Below are 23376 nucleotides of genomic sequence, written 5' to 3'. Positions count from 1 at the left end.
TTCCTGCAGGAAGGCAAGGCAGTCCATGGAAGCGAGCTAAGCCATGCAGGGAAAGTTTTTATCTGGGTATGACAACACCAGACAGGCGGGATGTCACCTCCCCAAACACACAGATATGTTACCCCATACCCCATCTGGCCACCCAACAGAGCAGGCTCCTGAATCAGTCACATACATGCAAATAAACATCCAAAAAATGACCATTTTACACATCTAACGTACAAACACCTGAAACGTGTGGTTTGATTCTTCATTTAAGTCTTTAGGTTTTTTTCAAAGACTGCTCTAAAACCTACAGGGTGAAGAATGAAAGTGAAAACTCAGCTTCTTGATCTGATTCCAAGCGCAACATTGCAGGCAGCAGGGCTGCACGGCGAAGCCTCCAGCCACCGCAGCCCAGGGACAAGGTTCGAGAGCCCCCAGGCCACCCACTGCACAGGAACATGCTGTGCATCAGAGGATGCTCCAGAGCGCCCGGCCATGGTCCGGCCACTGCAGCACAGGGCTCTGCTCAGTCTCCCAGCCCACTGGTACCACCAGGGCAGAGAGAACACAGTCCCCCGTCACACCCAAGGGTGAAGAGTGCTGGTGACAAGTGAACATTTTGCTGGTGCATCCCGTGGTCAAAGCACCCACGCCACCCTCCTGCTGGCACCCCGGGGGCCGTGCACAGCAATGCAGCTTTTCCAGGTGTTGGCAGCTCTGGGGACCCATCTGAAGCACACGAACACTGCTCACGGGGGGCCAGGGGTGACCCCATGGCCCAGACAAACTAGACCAGGAGTGACCCAGTTCTGCAGAGACTTTTAAGCAGCTCTTCCAAGGCTACTCCAACACTCCCGAACCCAAAAGCTCTCCCAGGTCCTGTTCTTTAACCTTTCTGCTAATAATTTGCATTCCTCTGCCAGTGAGAGAAAGCAATTTACAGGAAATTACTCTATGGTTTCCGTGTTGCTTCAGCATAGCCCTACTTATGAAACCTCTGCCTGCGCCAGGGAACTCTAAGATGCACCCAAGGAAGGACCAATGCCAATAAAATTGTGCTGCCAGGATTTGCCGTCTCCTGTCCAGTTCACCAGTGTCCCCACAAGCCCTGTACTGCAACTCCCAGTGGTGCTCTAAATTGTGGCTGTACAGAGGAGCCCCTGGACAGATGCCCTCACCACTGTCAGTGGGCTGCCCTACCGACAGACCTGCTAGTGGTAATAGCATGGACCAGAAAAATAAAGAGAAATGGGGACCATTTCCCTCACTGAGGGTTGTGCTTCCCTGGCATAGCCCCCCTTGCAAAGTGTTATCAAACTTTGGGGAGAGGGTGCAGGGTGGCCGGGGGGACCAGGGCTGGCAGTTTTGAGAGGACAGGCAGTGTTACGGCAGCGCGGGAGCCAGAGGCTTCATAGGAGACAAGCAGCATCCTGAACTGCTCCCCCAGCTCTTCCACACAGAACAGGGTAATTATCATGTCCTTCCTTCCCCCTCTGAAAACAGCTATAAGGCAGTGGTGGGATGTTATTTGACAGCACAGCTGAGCTCTGCTCCTCGGAAGGGGAGACATCATGGGAACAGCATCACGGTGCGCAGCACCCAGCATCAGCCAAGGAGCCCTGTTTCTGCCATGCAGAGGGCAGAGGTTCCAGGCAACCTTCACTATCACCAAATACAAAGCAAACACATGGATTTTAGTGGTCTGCCTCTGCTGTCTAAGGGGACTCTGCCATCAGATCCAACCGTCCTTACAGAGCATCAGCCCCGCCGCAGGCTGCTCCGCTCGCTCCCACCCAGAGCTCATCCCCTCCAGCATCTGCTTCCCTCCACTGCTGCGGAGGGAGGGTTGCCAGCTGCATGCCCCAAACATTAACAGCTTCAATAACAAAGGAAAAGTGTTTTTTTCAGGACATCACAAACTGCCACTTTCCTCAGCTATTTCGGCACTGGTTTGCTACAGTCTCTTTGGGCGCAAGCACTGCTCCCTGGTTTAGCGGCAATGCCGATGCTCCCAGCCGGCTCCGCTGGAGGACACGCATGGCTCCCACTCCCACTGATGCAATCAGTGATGCCGAGCCACAAGCCTTTGCAATTAAGCTGCTCATTTCAGTGTAATGTCTTGGCAGTTCACATACAGCAGGGCCTGGACAGCAAATAAAACTTCAACAGGACAAGACCTGAATGTGCAATAACCCGATCAAAGGGGAACAGCTGCCCTGACAGGCAGCCACCTCCAGAAGGCCACTGCAGAGCAGTTAGGATTCCAATGGTCTCCGCAGTGGTGGAAAGATGAGATATGAGTTCTTTATTAAGACATCCATCGGCCCTGGCTCATTAGAGGAAAAATCACATCAATGCCGATAAACAGGAATTTAAATGCGAGCAGCAGGGATCCATTTACAGACACCTCCATTACTAAAAAACCAAGCAATTACACAGCCACTGCCCCAGCGTTTCCAGCACAGAGGCACACATTTGTGAGCTCTTCCACATTTCAGGGTCATGTACCTGCCCCAGAAATTTTATGAATAAAAGTGTTAAAAGAAACTGTTTGACCCTAGCTCTCCTCAGAGTTCAGTTTTGGCCTTGTAATAAATGGATGAGTAATAACAACTCCTCAAAAATCACAGGATATTCTAACAGCTGGGAGATCATGGTCCTGAGAGCGACCATCTCAAAGCACACGCCCTATGGGGCCAAGATGCACACACCTCCAGTCTGGGTAGAGCCCACCAGCATTTTCATTTGCTGTCATTCCTAAAGCCAAAAGCTTTAGCACCCCATACAAGTCAGCAGTGAGCTGACAGCTATTATTTTAGGAGTCTCCATATGGACCCATTGCAGCATCTTGCAGCTCTAATTTAGGGCACAGACTGACTTGGAGTGGATGGCTGTTTCCACCCCCCAGGTCTGTTGAACAATGGAGCATTTCCCAGCCGGCTCCAGCAGCTTGGTGCTGCGACAGCTCTGGGCCCTGCTTGCCCCGTTTGTTAAATGCAAGCAGCTACAGAAAGAAAAGATGAAAAGAAAAACACTGGCCAAGAATGTACATCCCAAAAACATATTCAAGGAAGGAGTTTCTTTAGAGAGGGGGGAAATATGCTGCTGCTGCTTGTGCTGCCGAGGAGGGCTGAGGGGACCGTCCTGGGGGGCCTGCCTTCAGCACCCACACGGGACTGTGGTGCCCTTTCAAAGGGTCAAGGTGCTTCTTGCTCTTACGTATAATACAGTTTTGCAGAGTCACACACATCACAGTCCCAAAGGCAAGAAGGGCAAGAGAAAGGGCACTGGCACAGCACAAGTGCTTGCTGTACAGTGGGAGCGTCCCCCCTCCGCAGCCACGCACGTGCAGAGGGAGAAGCACCACGAGCAGACCAAGAGCTTTGAGCCTATTCTGTCCCCAGAGCAGCTTTGCCACCTGTGCATGCCCATGCAGCGCAGAGAGGCAGCATGTGGGTACAGCTGCAGCAGCTGAGACCTTGGCTGGAACCTCCCTGTACAGGCTCGCATCAGCCATCCTACACAGAGGACGTCGGCCAGCAAGGGACAAGCATCGCTCGCCACTTGACATTGAGAAGGGATCCTGCTCCAAATAGAGCAGCAGCCACCCAGGCAGCTAAACACCCCTGAGGAGCTCTCGTCAGCAGCACTGTCAAACCCAGGAGACATCTGACAGCACCACCTTGCCCTGCTTCAGCAGTGCTGAGCAGCAAGCAATGCAAACTGGTCCCACTGCAATGCCATGGGGCGTGGGTTCTGCTCCTGCTGTCACCCACACCAGTCAGCATGTCTGCGGGCTCTGCAGGGACACCAGCCTCCATCCCCTTGCCCCAGCCCTGCTTTTTCCCCGCGCATCCCAGCGCAGGGGCGAGGACGGCAGCGCAGCCTTACACCAGGCAGCCCTTTGCTTCCCCCCTTGGAAGTGACCAGATCAGCCACGTTATTTTGAACCCTCTCTAAATGCTGACATACCACTGCTTACTCACATGATTTTCCTCTTGCTTTTTAAAGAAGTATTCTGTTTCACTCTGACATGGTGGAAGAAAAATTACAGCCAAGCAGGCAGCGATAAGGGAGGAACTTGCAGCAGAGCTGCAGAGTCTGAAGCACCCAGCCGCTGAGACACCCGATTCACAAATAAGATAAATTGCTGTGCCCCACAGCTAGGAAGGGGCCCCCACTGCTGCCAGACAGCCCGGTCCTGGGGCTGCACCAGGGCCAGGGGACACGCAGGGCAGCCTCTCCACTTGCATCAGAAAAGGCTTGCTGCCTCCAAATCCCCATGGACCAGGAAAGGGTCTAGAAAAGGCAAGATGAGCAAAACTACGAAGTTGCTTGCATATGGGGAATGATGGAGTGGGCTGCAACCCCACAACCTGGAGAGGGAACAGATGATGGAGGACACCATAAAGCCTACAAAATCCTAGCTAGCATTGCAGGGGTGAGAACTGGCTGCTCTGCCTCTTCCAGGGTGAGAGCTAGAGACCACCAAAAGAAGCCAGCAACAGCAAGGGCAAAAGCAAACAAGAGGGTGGTTGTTCACGCTGTGTGAGAGTCGAGAGCGCCTCGCTTGTGCGGGTTACCTCTGTAGCCCTCAGGTCAGGTAACCAGCAGAGTCACGGCACGGGCAGCACCAAGCCACCAAAGCACAAGCTGTACGGTGTAAAGTTCATTTTGGTGGCTCTGGAGCATCTGAACAGCAATTCGCAGGTAACCACTGGATTTGGTGTTCCTTTACAAGAATCAAAGCCTTATAATTTCTGCAATTAGAAAGGGAGTTCTTCTACCGTGATCTAAAATAGAAGTTTTTGTCACAAATTACTAGCTTTCACTCCCCTCAAACCTGAGCTTAAACCGAAACTTAAATGGAAATTTACAGGAGAATGAGAAAGTGAGTCAGTCTGCCCTTCCCAACAGTCGTTTATTTTCATCCTCCTGGACTCAGTTAATAGTAACACCAGAGAAATTAAGTTTCTTCCAAATTTACAAAACCCAGAACGGGGGAGGCAGTTTTGGAAGGGAACTCCGCCGTGCCGCAGGCCGTCGGCAGCACTGGGATTTGCCGCCAGCCAGGGATGCTGTGCCTTGGTTTCTGTCCCTGTCCCGGCAGGTGCCCCGGGAGGCAGGGGGGGCTTCCCGCTCCGTCCCACCCCCTGCAAGAACTGCCCCCCACCCAGTGGCACGGAGGTATAGGCAGCGCATTGTGTCACAGCACTATTATCCCATTTTTCCTACCCACGTGAGCAAGCAACTCCTGTACCAGCTTGGGGAAAGGGCTAAAACCAATCTAAAAGATAAGCCTCTTGCCTAGTAATCTGCTATTTGGGCCATACTGTAGCCAGGTGAAGGCAGAAGGGATTTTGTCTTCTGAAGTGCAGCACACTGAAGCCAAAACATCTGGAGATCTCTACCTTGCATTTGGGAAAGGAACAGCAACCACTTGCAGCTAAGCCTTAGCAGACCAAAGAAAAACAATCCTCCAGTGATGCAGACCAGAGAGATCCATAGAGAGCCTCCCCAGCAAGCTGAGGAGCTGCTCACGAGGAAAACCAGCCCCAGGTTCTCCGTAGCCCGGCTGAGCAGGGGGTCCCGGGGACAGCCTGCAAGCCCTCTGCCCCTTTCTGCTGCTCTCCCAAGAGGGAGCGGCACATTGCTGGAGAGATGGCCGCTTCTGCCCTGTGTAAACCCCTGGTGACAGAGCCATTGCCTTCAAACACCCAACCTGTGAAAGTCAGCCGCTGTCCTCATCTGTTGGGTAATACAGATGCAGAGACTCTGGAGCAACAGCCAGTCCATGGTTACAGAGGTTTGTTCTCTTTTTGCATTGGCAATGCTCAGCTTCGTCTTGTGCAAGCTGACAATGCAGGCAGAAACAAAAGTTTCCAGAATGTATTTCAAAGCGCCTTATTTTCAGCTAGCAGCAGAGCCAAGATTCAGAAAACATGCTGCAAAGCTTCCTGCCCCTGTACATGTCTCCTGAGTATTCAGGTCAATAGAGGTACTGCTGCTAGAGAAAAAAAAAATCCTTTTAGGTATATAATAAGGGAGAATTTAATTCTGCTCCAAGGTTGAGAGAAGCAAGCCATTTGTCATGCAGTATTTGATGACAGTACTTGTCCACAGCCCAGACAAGCATTCGTTTCCCTCACAGCAGAGCAAGAGCAGCAAACAAAGGAATTCAAACTCCAAACTGTTCAGCACCAAGACAGATACTCATACAGTTTCAGAGAAGGAAAAAATTTGAACTATAGTCTGAAGTTATTTTAGAAAAATTCTCTACAAGGGTTTAGTACTCAACCAAAATGCAAATCATCATCATGGTTTCCTAAGCAAATGAGCTATTGTTACATTTTTTCCAGTCCAGCAGCATCTTGCTCTGAAGATCTAATAGCAGCCCTACTGAGCAGCAGCTAATTAAAGCCTTTCCTCCTGCCAAAACCCCAGATTCAGAGTCTCTAAATGACCCAGTAAGTGAGACTTTTTCCACCTCAGAAGCCCTAGGAGACTCCAGGTCAGGAGCTATGCTCTTACCACTGCTGCGGCTGTACATCTGCCATGCCCTACCCACCGATGGTGTCTAGGACAGAGGTAACACGGACTGACACCCGGCTCCTCTCCCTGCTGCTCCTAGCCACGTGGTGCAAGAGCACGGGTCCAAAGACATCACTCCAACCAGCATCCCACCTTCCTACAAGCCCGGTAAAGGCTGCGGACAGACTGGACACCTCTCCCCAGTGCAGACCTTGCTGCTGGCACAGCTCACCCCACTGCATACGGACCTCACCACAGGTCCAAGAGGCAGGTCTGAAGGTAGCCAGTCTCCCACCCTCCCACATTGCCTGCGGGCCACCACTGCCTGCTGGCACTCTATCCCCAGCCGTCCTTACAGCCACAAGCCCCAGCACCAGCCCTCCAGACACGTTCCCCAGGCTGACATGCATCCTTCAGCCCACCCCACACGTGGTGGCGTGGAGCGGCTCCAGGCACCTGGAGAGACCTGGAGGACAAGGGGCAGCCCCAGGAAACCCAACGGCGAAGCAAGAGCTTCACTGTTTCAGGACAGGTTCTCTTCCACCAGCCAGCTCCTCCAACTGGGAGAAGATGGCATCAAGACGGTGACATGATGGTAGAAGGCTTCTGGGACAGAGATGTGCCAGCCTCCGAAGAGGATGGCTCACACGACCAGCTGCCAGGCCACGAGCGTGTAGATACAGATGTCCAGGGCAGGGAAAACCCCCAGAAGCAAACTCTGAAATCAGTTTCTCAGCTGCCACGAAGGTCACTTTGTTTTACCCAGGAGAATAACTCGCTGCTGTTACAGACCTACAAGCCTCATTTCCAGAAGAGCCTGGCCCTGAGGCACCTATCCATCAAAGACAAATGAATAAGACAAATTTGGAAGTTAATGGACTGAGCTATTGGAGACAGCCTTTAGATGCATGATCACACAAATGTGAATTACTTCAGTTTTACAGCCATTCCTGGGGCAGCAAGCTGAAAGCAGCAGAATCTCCCGTGGCAGGCTGGGGGCGGGCAGGCAGCAGAGGTGTCCTGCTCAGCCCTACTCTCCCGTCACATGCAGGGATGTCCCCTCTTTGATAGCTCTACCATCTTCAGAAACTCTCTCCACTGGCAATTACAGCACAAGAGAGCACTTTGCTCTGATCAGTCCCCCCAGAAAGCGAGTTACTCCATCAAACTCTTCAGGAACTAAGTGAACATGGAGAATTTTAGTCTCTCCCTTAAAAGCCGTTTTCCCAAAGCAGCCCATAAGGCAACCAAAAAACGAAGCCTGTACAAAGTTCATCTCCATCATGACGACATGGCAAAGGTCGCTCCACAGCAAAGACTGTGTCAAGCTCTGAAGAGTCTATAAATAACTGTTTGGGGGATTATTTTAAGCTGTGCATAAGTCTTCCATCAGTACGGGAAAGGTGACAATGCACTGACTTATCCTGAGCAATAGCGACTGCTGGGGACAGAGGGGCTCCAGCACAGTGACCGAGGCTGAAAGTGGCAAGCGCTGCAGAGACCACGCTGTCGCTCCTGCAAGCTCGCCGGCACGATTCAGCCATACCTTCTGCTGCTCGGTGGGGAAGATGCACCGGTCTCAGAGACCAGGGACACAGGTCACACTGTTTTTAATCGCTTAGGCAATCTTTCTCCTCTTGGCTACTCTAGGTTAATGGCAAGCTATGGAGCATTTCCAAATATTTTTCCTGAACCAAGCTAAAGCAGAAGTATTTAGTGTAACGAATGCAAAGAAAGAAAAAAACCTAAAAACAAATTACTCAGCCTCTTGGGGTAGGCACAATATTAACAATCTTGACAAGCACCATCATTTTGCTTACAAGGCAAGTGTTAACCGTCCCCGCCAAGTAAAACACCAAGATGTAATGATCTCTGAATCAGCCTCTCTCCAAACCATTGCACTGATAAAGGCAACAGATCTGGAGACATGGTAAATAATGACTTTGCACTGCGTCAGGAGCTAATCCACTCTGATGCAAATTAAATTCGTGGGCCACTTCCCCCTCACTCCAGCTTCTTACTGATATTATAAAACAATCTTCGTACTGACTCCTGACTTCATAGCTCTGTCACTGAGCAAAGCTGCATTAAGCCATTCAGGAGAGCCAAGACGACTTTCACTCCTCTTCACAACCTCACTTTCTCATTCTTCTGCTATAATTGGAAATCATGAAAATGCATTTGTTCATGTGCTAAGAGTGTCAACTATTAAATGTGCTTGCTGTTCAGACCATCAGAATAAAGGTATTTAGCTGTTCTCTCCAAAGGTGAAGCTATTACTGTTGGATCATTTCACATGGCAACAGAAGACGGGGGAGGAATCTACCGGCATGATCAGCTAAAACACACCAGCATCACAGCGTGAGGAAGAAGAGGAGCGGCTGAAGGCTGAGATTTAGGCATCAGAATCTTTTTTAGCTTCCCCACTGCTGACTCAATACCGACTGTAGGAAGACCAGATCAAAACTACAGGAGACTGAAGTTTTTAAACATGACCCCCAACTGGCAGCAGAGGCAGAGCCACCCCGAGCAGCCAGCTATTGCCATTGCCCTCAAGAGCACATGTACTCGCCGAACTCACCCTGCCCTCCATGCACATGCCCGCTGAAGCTGCCTGCACCAGCAAGGGCATGCCCTGCTCAAGCCCAGCTGCTCCCAAGACTTCCCTGCAGAGCCACTGATTATCCTCCCATTTCCCCAACCACCCCAAAAAACATTCACCTGTTTTTTCTCCCACTTGGAGCCAGAACGATTTTCTTGCTTAGAAGATTGCTCTGAGGAGCAAGCACTCCCACCCAAAGAGGAAAGTTCACAGCCGACTGACTCTCTGGAAAAACAGAGATTTAACTGGATGCAAAAGAGCCAATTTAAGAGGAGTTGTACTGTAACAAGTTTCAGGTTAGCAAGTCCAGTAACTTGCATGTACTGGAGCCTATTAATATCGGGTGTTTTGGCAGGCATTGCCTGTCCAGCTAGGATTAACAGTGAGTATATTCTGCTTGTCATATTTAAACAAGATGTATAAGTCTGGCACAAAAGCAAGACCAAATATGGAAACAAATTATTTAAACCAACAAGATGTAACTCAAACACATTATATATTCGACGATCAATGCACATCAGCTGGGGCGGGAAGATTTGTGCTCCTGTGCTACAGAAGTGAAATTCTGAAAGCAAGAGACCAATGAAGTTACAGGTGTTCACCCCAAACACTTGCTGATTCAAGTATCATGCTAGAACTGTTTTTCTCCACATGATGGGAAGGGCAGGACAGCTATAAACAGCTGAGTAAGTCAGCCCAAATCCCTCAAAAGCAAACAGCTTGAGCAGTGCCGCAATTATGCCTCAGGTCAGCTATGAGCCACAAAGAGCTGGCCAGCCAACACGCCTGGTTCCTGCCTGCGTACGCCATCCCCATCAGCTTGCGAGCATCCCCCTCTCAGCTGACACACGCCAGCAGATACACTGTGCAGGCAACTCAGGCATGCCGGAGAAATAAGGGAAAGAATCATGTCATCTAAACAGCATTTATCAGCACCTAACAGCAGAGCAACGATTGCCACAGCCCAGGTCTGCCCAGCCTTGGACAGCTTCCAGAAAGAGAGGCACTTTGTAAACAAGAAAAGAAAGTAACTGGCTTCCAGTAACCTCTTCACAGGAAGATGACGACGAGTCCTGCTCCAGTTTGCAACGAGCGTTCAAGTGCAGGGGAACCGTTCTGAAGTGATTTACGCGCTGCAGACCAGCGCGCGGCCAGCAGACAATGCCCATCGCTGCCAGCAGATGCTGAGCTGAACAGCAGCAGGCAGCTTCATCTGCACAGTGATGCTGCAGGAGCAGAGCTGTCACGTTTCATGAAATGCATTTCCTTTTACAGGGAGCCAGGATCAGCTGTTGGAAGCGATGGTGAGGACTGACTTACTGTATAAAGTGGGACCCTGTAAGGACTCGTCTTGCTTCCTCCCATATCAATGAACAGTTAAATAATCCTGGAAAGGAAAAAAAAAGGACTGCTGCTTGCAAGTTACTGTTTTAATTATATAGAATTCAGGTGGCCTACTCACAAGGAGAACATTTTAATTTATTTCATTTTTCCAATGGAGGCTGGTCTAAGAACAGGACAGATAAATCACTCACAGCCTATATTAAGGTAATCAGAACAGAGAGCACAACATTGCTAACACAAAACAGCCATGAACCATGGAGATCCCCCTCTCTTCGGGGCACAGCCCACATCAGCCCCTGCAGCACGCCAGGGCCAGGCTCTCACCCCAGCGCCGCACCATGCCGGGCATCCCCAATTCCTGCTGCTCCCTGAGGAAGGGAAGGTTTTTGCTCATCCCCCTTCTCCTCACCAGCAGAAAAACCTGCAGAAGTATTTCTCACAGGGCAGCACCTGTTTTAGGTGGCAATGGCTTCCAGCCATCTCTGTGCACAGCACTGGGGCTGACCAGGACTGACACAGAAAATCCAAAGCAGCTGCTTGGCCAGAGCCACCCCTTGGCTGTTTCAGTCAAGCCTTGGCCATGTGCCGCAGGAGGACGCGCAGGGGAGCGAGCACTCGGGGTCTGCAGCACAGGCAGCTCCCCCGGCTCAGCTCCCTGTTCAGCTTGACAGCCACCCCTGGAAGCTGCAGCAGTGGCTCACCACTGTCTAAGCCATTTGGCGCCCCACAGCCCTCAGCTCCTTGGGATGAGAGACACAGAGGGTAGAGCGATCCCCTGGGAGAGATCCCATGGCTACTGCTCTGCATGTTGTCTGCAAGAGTCCTTATCATCCTGATAAAGTGAGCCAAGTGCTCGACTGCTTCTGCCCCTGCACAGCATCAGGTGCAACTCTCACAAGGAGTTGGCTGCGTACGCTGCCTTCCCGGGAAGAGTTACAGTCAGCACAGCTACTTCTGGGAATTGCTTCTGCTTAATACGAAGCATTTGGCTGCTACCAAACACCACACAACTGGAGCTTTCTTCTCATCTCCCCCACCCCTCCTGTGGTTTTTGTGGAAAAACTGACTTCTCGGTGATGGCTGCTCCAGGCTGGCAGGACAGGGCCAGCCAGGGTCAAGTCTCTCCCAGTGAGGGCCCCTTCTCTGTTGGGGTAATAGCCCCTGTGCTTGGGAAGCACCCCCTAACGCTCACCCTGATGGGCTGAAAAGCTCCGGAGAGATTTTTACCTTCATCCATCAGGTCACCGTCTGGAGGACTACAGCATTTACTGCATCCATTTTACATCTCTGCTGGTACTATGACCCCTCTGCCTCAGCGGACTCCTGGCCAAGGCACAGTGGTCACCAACACCAACCCAGCCCTGGCTGGCTGGATCATGGGATGGGGAAAGCAGCCTCGAGCTGACATACCTGCCTCCAGAGGAGACAAACCCTCCGTGGCTCAGAGTGGGGGAAGCAGCAGCCCACAGCTGTCCTTTCCCCAGGGAATGGGAAACCCAAGGGATAGCCCTCGTTTCTAGACACCCTAGCCCGTGTCTCAGTTTAGGTACAAGATTTCAGGGCAATGCCTCAGTCCAGGGAGTCTTTACAGGGGTCCCACTCTGACGAGTGCAGTGGTTCCGGTAAAGTAAGAGTTTCTGCTAAAACTTGTACAGAGCAACGCCAGCCCGCAGGATGAACAAGTCCTCTGCTGCGCTTCGTTTTCTACAGCATCATTTAAAAAACCTGGAGGGTCTGTGGAGCACTTGGCACTCTCTCCTCCCTCTTCCCCTTGTCCAGCTACCAGGGACAGCGTGCACATTGGCCACCAGTGGAGTGAAGGGTATTTGTGCCAGGAACACACAAGATGACATGAGAACACAGCAATGGAAACCCCAAGGCTGCATCCAGGATCACTGCACAGGGACTCCTGCTTTTCTGGTTTTGTTTCTATCGCCTTTTTCACAGGGCTGGTTCTCTGCAATCTGTCTTGGGTTGCAGCCCTCGAAGAACGTGAGGAACATGCTGCCCAAAAGACCTACAGTTACTCCTCTCCTACAGGGAGCTTGTTACTCACCTTGTCTAAATGGCTCTAATTTACGGACTTTCAGAATAATGATTCATGAAGCCACGCTAGAGGAATTAATCGCACAGCACTGCAAACGCCCTCCACCGCTGCTCCATGCTGTCCTTCATGCTGGAGCCTTACCACATGCATCAAAAGGCAACCAGCCCACGGTCAGAATCTGGCAGGTCCACAGCTCTGTTTGTGTTAATGTACAGCACTAATCCTCTGCACAGCTGGCTTCTGCAGGAAAAATCCACCCAAACATTTCTCCTGGGCAAAATCCCATCCCACCCACCATTATAAGCACCCCTTCTCGTTACCGCACGCATTCGATTCAGACCAGGGGATGACACTTCAACATTCCCCTTCTGATTGCACACTTTATAATTGCATGTTCCAAGAAGTTCTCCCCTGAACTAAATTATGGGCACAGCTAGAAGTTAATTTCTTAGTCGCTGTGATCATGCGACTTACTTGCTGATAAATCCAAAGGGGGACTGGATGGCATTAACAGGCATCTCAAACATTTTCAGATTTTTGCCTTTTCAAATGCAGTCAGAAGAACGAGGAGCCGTGCTTGCTGGTTGGCAGGGCAGCAGCCCACCAGAAGAGCTGGTGCAACTCCTCTAGCTTGAGTTTCTAGATAAACCTCTATCAGTTAACAGAATTCACACCAAGTTCTGAGACAAGATTCAATCCCACCTCCTGTTTTACACCAGATATCAAACCCTCAAGGTCTTGCTCTGTTTTGCAGCCCCAGCATCTTTTGCTGGCGCTAAGACAGGTGAGTGTTCACCCACAACTTACTGATAGTGCAAGGATGCTCTACACACCCTTCCAGGAGCCTGCGTGCTGTAGGAATTTGTAGGATCGCATGCGAGTGAGCTAGCAGACGTACAGAAATGCTTGTACTGTTTGCTGAGAAGTCTCCTTAGAGACAGCCCAGGCATTAAATTCCCCTGTAAGACTCAATACCCAGAGAATAATCATGGCAGAAGCTCATATACCGAGGTGGTTTAAACTCTGCAGTGGAGTCACAGCTGACAGACACCAGCTAGACAAGATGCAAACCCTCCTGTCGCCCCCAAGGCATCCAAACCCCCCCTCCAGGGCCAGCCGAGAGGCCCTCTGCCCAGCTTCCTATTGCTGGCACTGGTCAGTGACAGATACCCCGGGAAGGAAACAGACCACTTCACTATCGAAGTCTAAGATCATTTTAGGATGACAGCTATCTCGGGAGGTAAGAAAGAAAAATCTACCATGCTAACTGCAAAGGGGGAGGGAAAAGAGAAACCACTTCCACTGAGAAACTCAAGTGAACGCTTCTGCGCTGTAAGGAGACACTAACTGGGCTTAACATATCAAGTGATGCCTGCTGAACCCAACAGCCGCAGACCCTGCGCTGCAAGAGCCTTCTGCAGGTCCAGATTTCCTTCCAAAACAGATCTCCTTGCCCAGCTGCTCTGCTGAGCTGCAGGAATCTAGCACAGGATTAGGGAAACCAGCTCAGGCTATAGGCTTTACAACTAGTCTTTGAAGGAGATTTGATCCTTCGACCAAAACGTGAAGGGGCACATCTTCCCATTTTCCCTGTCAACTCTGTTTGTATTCACAGTTCTGCAGAACCGCAGACCATCTGGTGCAGCACAGGGGACCAGACCGACTTCCCCTTTCTATTTCTACCTGCTCCAAGGCGCTGCCCCAGCGGCCGGAGAAGCAGGCTCCCGCTGCCCGAGGCTCCACGGCTACAGTACCAAGAATTGTATTGCCACTGCAAGGCGCACAAAAATCCTCCAAAATTATGTTTCCAATTTCTGCAGCATTATATAATTAGCATCATTTGTGTTGCAAAAGTAATTGCAGTAACATTTTTAATTAGTCTATTTGAACACTAACATTTCTCCAGTGTGCATAATATGTTGACACGAAATTACGGGGTTTGAGGCAACTCTGAATGATTGGAGTTTGTTTTGCTTTTGTTTCTCCCTTGCTTAATACAGTCAATAAAAGCACGCACTGAACGCCTGCACGAAGTTAATGGCGACAAACCAAAACCCATAGCAGCAGCACGAGCTGCAGTTAAGACCAGAGCTGTTATGGGTTTCACTTCCGTCTGGAGGGCAGCGAAGAGGTGGGGGAAGGAAGGGTGGGTTTTGAAGGCAGATAGCAAGAGAGAAACACTTGCTTGAAAGGTAAGGCCTGTCTGACATTTTCCAGCTGCTTAGTTTTGGTATCAGACATTGAATTGTGAAAAGACAAAAGAAACAAGATTTGGAGGATGGGGAGAAGAAAGCCTGGAAGAAGGAACTGTATTTGGTATGAAGCTGGGAGAGAGATTAAATCTGAAGAGTATCTTTGCTTACTGATTCATAACCAGGGATAAGAAGCAAACATTTTCGCCAGAAAAGGTATTGCATGAGATCTAAGCATCCATTACTAAATTATGCTTTTTTTTTTTCCTTCTCCTCTTAAGGAATCAAGATTCTTCTTTCCAAGATCTTTTCTACTTACTCTGTACACGTGAAAGCAGTAACAGATGCAGGTTATTTTTTGCTCCTAAGCGAGAATCACGTTACAATGGCTCTTCACCTCTACGTGAGCACCTCTTCCCCTGCTCTTCCCCAGTTCCCATGGTGAACACCCAGCCCAGCCGCCACGATGGCAACTCCAGGTTAAACAAACCTGTCTCTTAGCGAGGTGCCCCCCTCACAAAACCTCCAACCCAACCAGTGCCCTGATCTGCAGAGGGACCACGAGCTGCTTGGACAACAGAAGACAGATACCCCAAGGACGGCAAGGAGGGAACACGAGCAAAGACAAAGAGAAAGCTGCCAGTTTCCAGAAGCGGCACATTCTGAGAACGAGACCAAGAATTTCCCTCTCATGGTTTTCAGACCAGTTCCCTTTCTTTACCATCCCCAAAGCACTTAGTAAGTTAGGAGAACCGAGACAGCAAAGCCATCAGCTCTAACTTAGCCCTACGTCATTCCTTCACTGAGACAGCCTGCAGATAACGAGATGCTGCTCTCTCCCTCCTCATGTATTCCCTGGTAATGGTATCGGACAGATGGATCTCGAAGCCCGGGAAGGGGAGAACATGTACACCCCTCTCTCTCTGTTATTTATGAATTCACATGAGAGCTCACATACCTTGTAGCTACAACAGATCGCTATAACAGAGCCAGAAAGCCCCCTCTGTACCGTGAGCTGACATGCAGCCAGTGCACATTGAGCTTCCCCCAAGAAGAGTTTGTCTTTCTAGCAGCTCCAGGCACATCCACAGCACTTCAGTCTTCCAACACCCACAATATATTGATATTTTCTGTTAACCTGCAGGAACCAGCCCTGCTCCTCAGGGCTGCCTGCGCACAGACCTCCTGCTGCCCAGCACAGAAATGCTTTCTGGCTCTGAAGAAAAACGTTAGCCCAGGAAGTCTTAAGATGCATACAAGGATAAGGAGGAGATTGTATACAAGGATAAGAAGCAGATTAGCAAGCAATTAAGTGGCATTTGTGGTATCCATTAGTATTTCAAGCTACAAAGAGTCAGTTTCTGCTAACTTCCTGCCAAAAGTCACAAGTAATGAGCTAATTAACAATCTAATTATTGCAAATGCCCTAGAAAGAAATCAGGGCATGGGTGAAAACCTACTTAAAGCAAGCATGGCCATAGGACACCACTCAGAACCAGGTACATGCCTGAGCTACATTTCCAGCCATCCCCACTGAACAACAGGATAAAATAGTTGGGGAAGTTGTTAAAGTTGAATTAAAGTTGCATTCAATAAAGGGAGAGCTAAACACTACAATCAAAGCTTACTGTAAGCTTACTGAAGAAAAAGAACTCCTCAACAAAAGCTAGCCCCGAGGTTTTTTCCTTCAATGGTAAATAGGTTGTATTTACCAAGTTCAACAGCAGCCGCAGCACAACCTGCGGGGCACAAACCCAAAGCCTAGCGCTTCTCGCCAACAGGAGTGGTGCCCAGCACGACCCGGCACTACAACGGCTCCGGCGCAATAGCTTGACCCACGCTGGGGGCAGGAGCAGCACGCGGAGCCAGCCCTGGCACCCCGAGTTCTTCCTCCTGCTGCAGAAGGACCACTCTCCCTCCCGGAGCCTCCCGGCGTAGCTGTGATTTCAAAGCAGATGGCAGGCAGTAGCAACTTCTAGCTCGTGCTTGACTTTCCAACCTGGAAGCGTTCTGCACGGAGACACGGCGTGCCTTCCGTCGTGGGGCACCAACTGCACGATGCTTTTGCTGTAATGAGGATCACGCCCACGGTCTGAGTTGCAGCTACCTCACTAACGGGAGCGCTTTCACTCGGGGATCCCGGAACCTCACAGAAAGGGATGTATGCAAAAATCCACATAAGATAATGGATTTGGGGAAGGTATTCGGGGTAAAGATTGGTCCATTCCACATATTGCACTCTGCAAAATTTCCTATTGCAATACAGTAATGCGGTTTTCATGTCTGTAATATGAGAATTATGCGGAAAGTGGTTTCTTAAGGCAGAAAGGTGTGTTATGGACCAGTCACGCACCTTTGGAGACATCACTGAGCACAGCGTGCTACTGGGAATCCTACTGGTGTTACTGCAGCCTCATAAGGGCTCCTGCTCCAAGTACCACAGGACAGGATTGTGCTGTTTAACACCTAGTAGTTGGCAGAGGGTCTCTTCATTTGGAGGCCAATTGCTGTGCATCAGCAAGCCTGAGACCACATTCACAGGTCCCTTTTACAGACCTCGCACTGAAGAGTGATTTAATACTGGTTAAAACCATTAAAGGATAAAGCTTGAAGCAAGTGCGCAATTACAGGTTTGGACAACAGTTCCTAACGGCTGGAAGAGAGACTTGAAAAGGCTCAAATTATCTGATACTGAATGCTATGGGTAGAACTGAGCGAAGCACTAGAAATGACAGAGGAAGAAAGAAAAACCCTGCCCCGCCAGCAGATGATCCCCACTAGCTTTTCCAGCACACTTCAAATTTCAGGGGCGTTGTGTTTGCACAAATAGGCCGGGCGTGACGCTGCCTGCACCATAAGGAGAGTCAGAGCATTAATGGCTGCGTAAACCTGGGAAGACCCACAGTAAGACATATAAGCTGCACAAAACTCCTTGGCATAATGTGATTTAACCACCCATGTACGAAACCTCAGGTACCAGGGGAAGCCGTGACCTTGAGTAACGCCCCTAGGACATGTTTTAGTCTCCACATCTGCTTTCCTCTGCTTGCCAACACCAGCCCAGGCCTTCGGGTGGAGGTTTGGGAGGTGGCAGGGAGATGCTTTTGGTATTTTAAGGTTATATTCTAAGGCAAGTGTTAAGGATGAGTAGCACCACCATTCAGATTGGGCTAGACTTACACTGCTTGTACGACCGCCTGCAGAGATGCTCCTGAGGGCACCCAAGACAGAGTCCCCCTGCCTGCAGCCGCCCCAGCCGGCGGGCGCAGCATGGGCAGAGCGGCCGTCCCAGACTCGGGCCCACCGCGGCACCTCGAGTTTTGGTTCCGTGCCACACCGTAACCCAGGGGGATCCTGTTTTCTGCTTCAGATACAAACGAAGGCTGCCAAGGCGAGCTGTTCAGAGCTACACAGCAGTTTTATTCTCATGCAAAATACCTCAGCTTGGGATTCAGCCACCTGCCAAAATAAAACTCTGCCCCAAATATTCATAAGAGCAAAATTTCACTGCCAGCAACTGCAAGCACCAGCCCGGTTTGAATCTCAAGCCCAGACTTTAACCTCACACAGGTGGGACCCACACCATCACTGCCAGGATTAGCTAGGCATCTGCAGGCATGTGCAAGCTGCAGTTAGGCTAGCTAAAAGAGCACCAAGCAATCAGATAAAGCCTGGTGAATTCATCCCAATTTCCTGAGAGGACATCATAAATCCCTGAAGAGCCCCTCCAGAATCCCAGCATTACCAGAACAAAGAATTCTGGCTGTAGTAGCCCAGAAGCTATTGCAGACATATTTTGTTATAAAGCCTCATTTTTCCCCAGCAACACAACTAAGCCATTCAAGTTCTTCCAGACTGCATAGTTACAGCATCGGACTGCCACCCAGCCAGCGCGCAGCCTGTTTGCCATTAAAACACACGTTTTCACGTTAAGTACGTTAAAAACAATAAACTTCTTTCTGCCTTTTTCAGGGGGATTTACCTGAAGTCTTGGGCGCTTATCTCTGGTAACGAAACCCGACAAGCTTAAAAGCACCGACCACTTGCTCGGTTGATTAAAAAAATGACTAAGCTGCTTCCCCGGCCTGGGCACGGCGGTGCCCGCGGGGATGCTGCCCGCCAGCCCCGGCACCGATGCTCCGCCGGCGGCTCCGCGGCCGGGGCCGGTCCGGGGAGCGGGGGACGGTGCCGGCCCGCCCCCACCCCAAGCCCCCCGGTTCGCCCGGCAGCGCGGCACTCACCTTGACACTGGAAGCCCTGCTTGCCGAAGCCCCTGCGGAGAGAGAGGCGGCGTGAGGCACCGGCACCGCAGCGCAACGACCCTGCCCGGCGCCGCCGGCGGGAAGGGACGGGGGCCCGGGGAGAGCGGGCACCGGGGGGGCTGAGGGGAGCCGGGCCGGGATGGGGTGCCCGGGGGGGGGGGGGAGTCCCGCCGGGCTGGGTGCCGCGGGGCCGGCCGAGGAGGGGTCCCGCCGGGGATCCCGGAGCGGGTGAGGAGGGGAGGTGGGCGTCCCCGGGGTGCCGGTGCCGTCCGGCGGGGTCCGGGGGGGGCTCACCAGATGAAGTCGGTGCAGTGGCTGCAGAAGGTGGGCTGCTTGAAGAACCGCGCCGTGAACTTGTGGTTCTTCACCTCGTGCACGTTCTTCTGCCGCAGGGCGCCCTTGCGGGCGAAGCGCACCGGGCCCTCCTCGCCCTCGGGGCCCGGCGCCGCCGGCGGCTCGGCCATGCTCGGGGCGGGCTGCCGGCCGCCGGCTCCGTCCGGTCTGGCTGAGCCGGGCTCGGCCCGGTCCGTCCGCGGCAGCTGGGGCCGGGGCTCGGCTGCGCTCGGCACCTCTGGGTGCAGCTGGCGGGAGGCACCGACACACAACCGCGCCGCCCCGCCCCCTCATCTACATAACGCGTCCGCCCCGCCCCTCATCTGCATGGCGAGCCCCGCCCCTCCCGCCGCTTCTCTGCATGACAAGCCCCGCCCTCCGCTCGCGCCGCTCGGCCATAGCCCCGCCCCCCTGCTTTGCATGCTAATTTGCATAGCGCCGCGCGGTGGGGGCGGGGGCGCCCCCCCTCGCCCCGCCGGGCTGTCGTGGGGCGCAGTGGGCGGTGCCGGGAGAGGCTCCGCCCACGCATCTCATTTGCATACAGCACCTGCATCCCCGGGCCGATGCTGCCCCTGCCCTGGCCCCGGCCCCGCGGGGTGACCGGCAGCGGTGCGGGCAGCGGTGCGGGCAGCTGCCCCCGTGCCAGCCCCGCCGGGAGCCCTGCGTGCCCCAGGTCGGCACCACGGCAGCGACATCATCCTCTCCCATTGCCACTGCTGCCCAAGCGGGCAGGGCAGGGGGACGAGCAGGAGTCGGGGGGTGAATAAGTAATAATAATGGTAATAATAATGATAGCAATAACAACAGTAAAAAACCACCAGGGAAATCCTGTCTTCAAGTCAGTCGCAGCGAGCATCTGTGCTGAAGGGAAAATGCCCACTGCAGGACTGGCAGTGAGAATGACGTTTTTTCCCAAACTCCCCCAGGAGTCCAAGGCTTTCCAATGTCAAGGCCAGAATTATTTTGCTCCACCCTGATTTTCTGTGCAACACAAGTCAGCAGCAGGAGCCACGAGTTCAGAGGGGATCCAGTCTGGAGCTCTGGCAGACACAGAGGGGGCACGGCCCTGTGCCTGGCCGGGCGCAGGGGATGACTGCGGCTCAGGGGAGCCCGAGTGTGGCCACGAGCAGCCCAGGCAGGGCCACCCTCCTGGAGGCAGGACAGGGCTCACACACAGGCAGAAGGGATGCAAAGCCGACCAGCTCAGAGGTCCTCTCAGAATGTTTTTCTAAACTTACAGTTCAAATAATTACCTTCTTTTACCCAACTCACTGAAAATACCTCAGCTGACTAGCATGGAGGAGTTTTCAAACCACATTTGCCATTCATCTTTCTTGCTACCTGCCGGCATTCACGGACACTGAAAATCAGATCTGTCAGCCTCCTCCTCCGTGTCCCACTCCAACATCCAGGTCTCCCTGTGCCAGCCCAGTGCTGCATCGTGCCTGGTCTGGGAGCTGAAGCAATGAAAATTCAACTCAAAACAGGAGACAACTTTGTTTGAAACATAATCGTGAAAATATTTCTGTGAACAACAAGTCTTTCTAAATTCTCATTTGTGGGATTTAATTCTGGCTCTGCAGCCATTGATCATTTTCCCTCTGTGGCCCGAGACCGTCCCTGCTCCGCTGCGATCCAGCCCTCCATCCTACAAGCTTTTTCTCTGAAGAATGCCCGTTGAGCTCTATGGAATTAAATGCCCAGGAGGCTTACCAGAAATAGGCCCAGAGCTGTTATTATGCAGCTGCTTTAAAAGGTTCATTACAATAATAAAACGTAGCTGACCTGTCCTGCTGATGTCGTCTTTCCATAAACAGACAGGCTTGTTACTAACACCCGGCATCATGTGATTTTAATGCTAAGGAGGAGAAATAAATTGCAGGCATCCCTCCTCGTGCTGCGCTTGTGTCATGAGGGAATGAAGGGGAACCTTCCCGCGGCCTCCCGCGGCGTGCCAGAGAAAGGGGGGCCGAAGGTGGTGCTTTTTCTCCCCATCATCATGCCAGCCTGTGCTGCAGGGTGTCTTCTGCCTTGGGTGTGAGGCCCTATTCACTGCTGGTTTGCACATAGAAATCTTGGCAACAGAAATAACTCCTCCTGCATGCAAAGGAATGAGAGTAATAATGAAAATAATAACAGGTCGTTTTGATTCCTTTCCTGTGTACTTTCGCAAAGGAAAGCGGTATATTACCCTAAGTGCATGCTGCACTTAACATGTAGCTGTGCTAGGCTGAATTCTTCTCATTTTAATTGTAAACTCTGGGCTTTGCCTGTTTCTTCTTTGTTGTTCTTTTACTGTATGTACCCATTTTCCAAACGCAGCCTGCATAGCTGCTGCATATGAAACCCAGCGGCAGCAGAAACCACTGAGAATATGTCTTTAATTTCCCCCCTATAAGTATTGATAATCATGTCAGTATTCATGCGCAAGCTTTTTTCACTCTGCTGGGCCAAGAACTACAAAAGCCAGGTACAGTTCCTGCTCTTGGGAGGTTATTTTCTTTTTTCCTTATTTCACCATTTTCATTATTTAGCACGCTCAAAGTCATATCATCTTAAAGCCAGGATTTTCAAGACCATGCTAATTTTCATGGGAGCTGGGTATCCAGATTCCCTCAGCACTTTGAAATGGCAGGCTGAACATCCCAGCAGCTCCTTCCTCTAAGGAAATTGTTGTATTTGTTAATGCAAGTAAAGTCCCCACAGGTGCGATGAGAGGACTAACACACAAACAACTCTGAACTGGCACTCTCAGGGGAGCACAGTGCATGGAGCAGAGAGGAAATCAGCCCAATTCATTCCTGTTTCCGTAAAAGCGCAGGTTCCATATCACATTTTCCCCTCCATCGGCTCCTGCCATCAGACGGAGCTGGGCACCAATACCCAACCGGCGATATGGGCAAATGGGGTCTCCTTTCCCTGCCTGCAGCTGCAGAGCACCTCCGTGGAGCGCAGCGCTGAAAAATCCAGGCTCACCTTTACCCATGGGCTCTGTGGCCTCACTCCGCTGCCGGGGGGTGGGAGAGCAGCCCCGCAGCCACAGGAGACACGGAGACAACGGGTGCAGGAGCAGACTCCCATAGAGACATGATTCACATCCTGAGGAAGGGACCTCATCCTCCCGCCAAGCAACCGAGGAGCTGCTTTGTGGAAGTGAAGGCGCTGAGCACACCGCAGTGCTGCCGCTTGCGCTGGGAAATGGATGAGCAGAAGAGCCTGGCATGAGGCTGTGGGGTCAGGGTTGCAGGAGACAAGTAACATAAGCCCTTTCTAACAAAAAGCCAGAACCACAACTAACAAATTGCAGGGATTCAGGTCAGAAACCCACTGCAATCACACAACCCAATCACACAACCAAGGCACGCTGCAATGGGGCTGCAGTGCCGGCCGGCTCCAGCCCTGCAGCCCCGCAGGGGCTCGCTCTGCACCGGGGTGGAGAGAGTCAGCCCCAAAGCCCAGCAAAGAGGCAGCATCCCAAAAGACAAGGTAATTTATCTCCGTTTCCCCAGCAAGCTCTGCCTCCACACGTGCAGGAGCCCCTCACGCCGCTGGCACGGCCGGGACGTGTGCAGGAGCTGCCGTCCCGGAGCAGCGGCTCGTGTGGGAGTGCAGGCGAGCTCCTGGCAAGCACGCTGCAGCCTCCAGCCTTGCATTGATGTAGGGATGCTGCTCCCTTGGTGCCCATATTGGCTTTCTCTAAAGAACTCAAAGAAGCTGGAGAACAGATTTTCTCTCTTTTCAGCATTTTTTTCTTAGGGACCTAAATCCGCCACAGGAAACAGGTGGAGGAAGAGTCAAACTCTAATTAAATATAAAGGTGTCTCAGCAGCACTCAGCGGCCTCCGCCTCCGTTTGCGGATGCTGTCTCACCCCCCCAGCACGCTGGGAGGGCCGAGACAGGGACGGGGGACCCTAGAGCAGGGATGGGAGACCGTGCAGCAGGGACCTCCTGCCCCCTCCCTGCGGGTGCAGCCAAGTGGCAATCACCCTGCGAGCAGCAAGTCTTAGCTCTGGCTCTTACGCCGTGCATCTCCCTGTGCCTCCTTGCAGCTCTGCAGAGCTCGCGTGAAGCTTTCTGAG

General features: G+C 52.0%; 1 protein-coding gene across 2 annotated transcripts in view; it reads right to left on the bottom strand.

The window, feature by feature from the left end:
• PRKCB (protein kinase C beta) overlaps positions 1–19563 on the bottom strand; it is a 135692-nt gene extending 116129 nt beyond the window's left edge. For both annotated transcript variants that reach the window (XM_087731190.1, XM_087731189.1), the window contains exons 1-2: positions 19258–19563; positions 18943–18974 (exon numbers count right to left, since the gene is read on the bottom strand). In XM_087731190.1, coding sequence (XP_087587316.1) covers positions 18943–18974; positions 19258–19427 — 202 coding nt within the window. In that variant the 5' untranslated portion in view covers positions 19428–19563. The remainder of the gene's footprint in view (positions 1–18942; positions 18975–19257) is intronic.
• Positions 19564–23376: the final 3813 nt, after the last annotated feature.

This window comes from Nipponia nippon, unplaced genomic scaffold (genome assembly GCF_047370975.1).
Source record: "Nipponia nippon isolate SJK-2023a ecotype South Korea unplaced genomic scaffold, ASM4737097v1 scaffold_5, whole genome shotgun sequence".
NCBI lineage: Eukaryota > Metazoa > Chordata > Aves > Pelecaniformes > Threskiornithidae > Nipponia > Nipponia nippon.
Note: the sequence above shows the minus strand (reverse complement) of the source record. Positions and strands in the feature narration are given on the sequence as shown.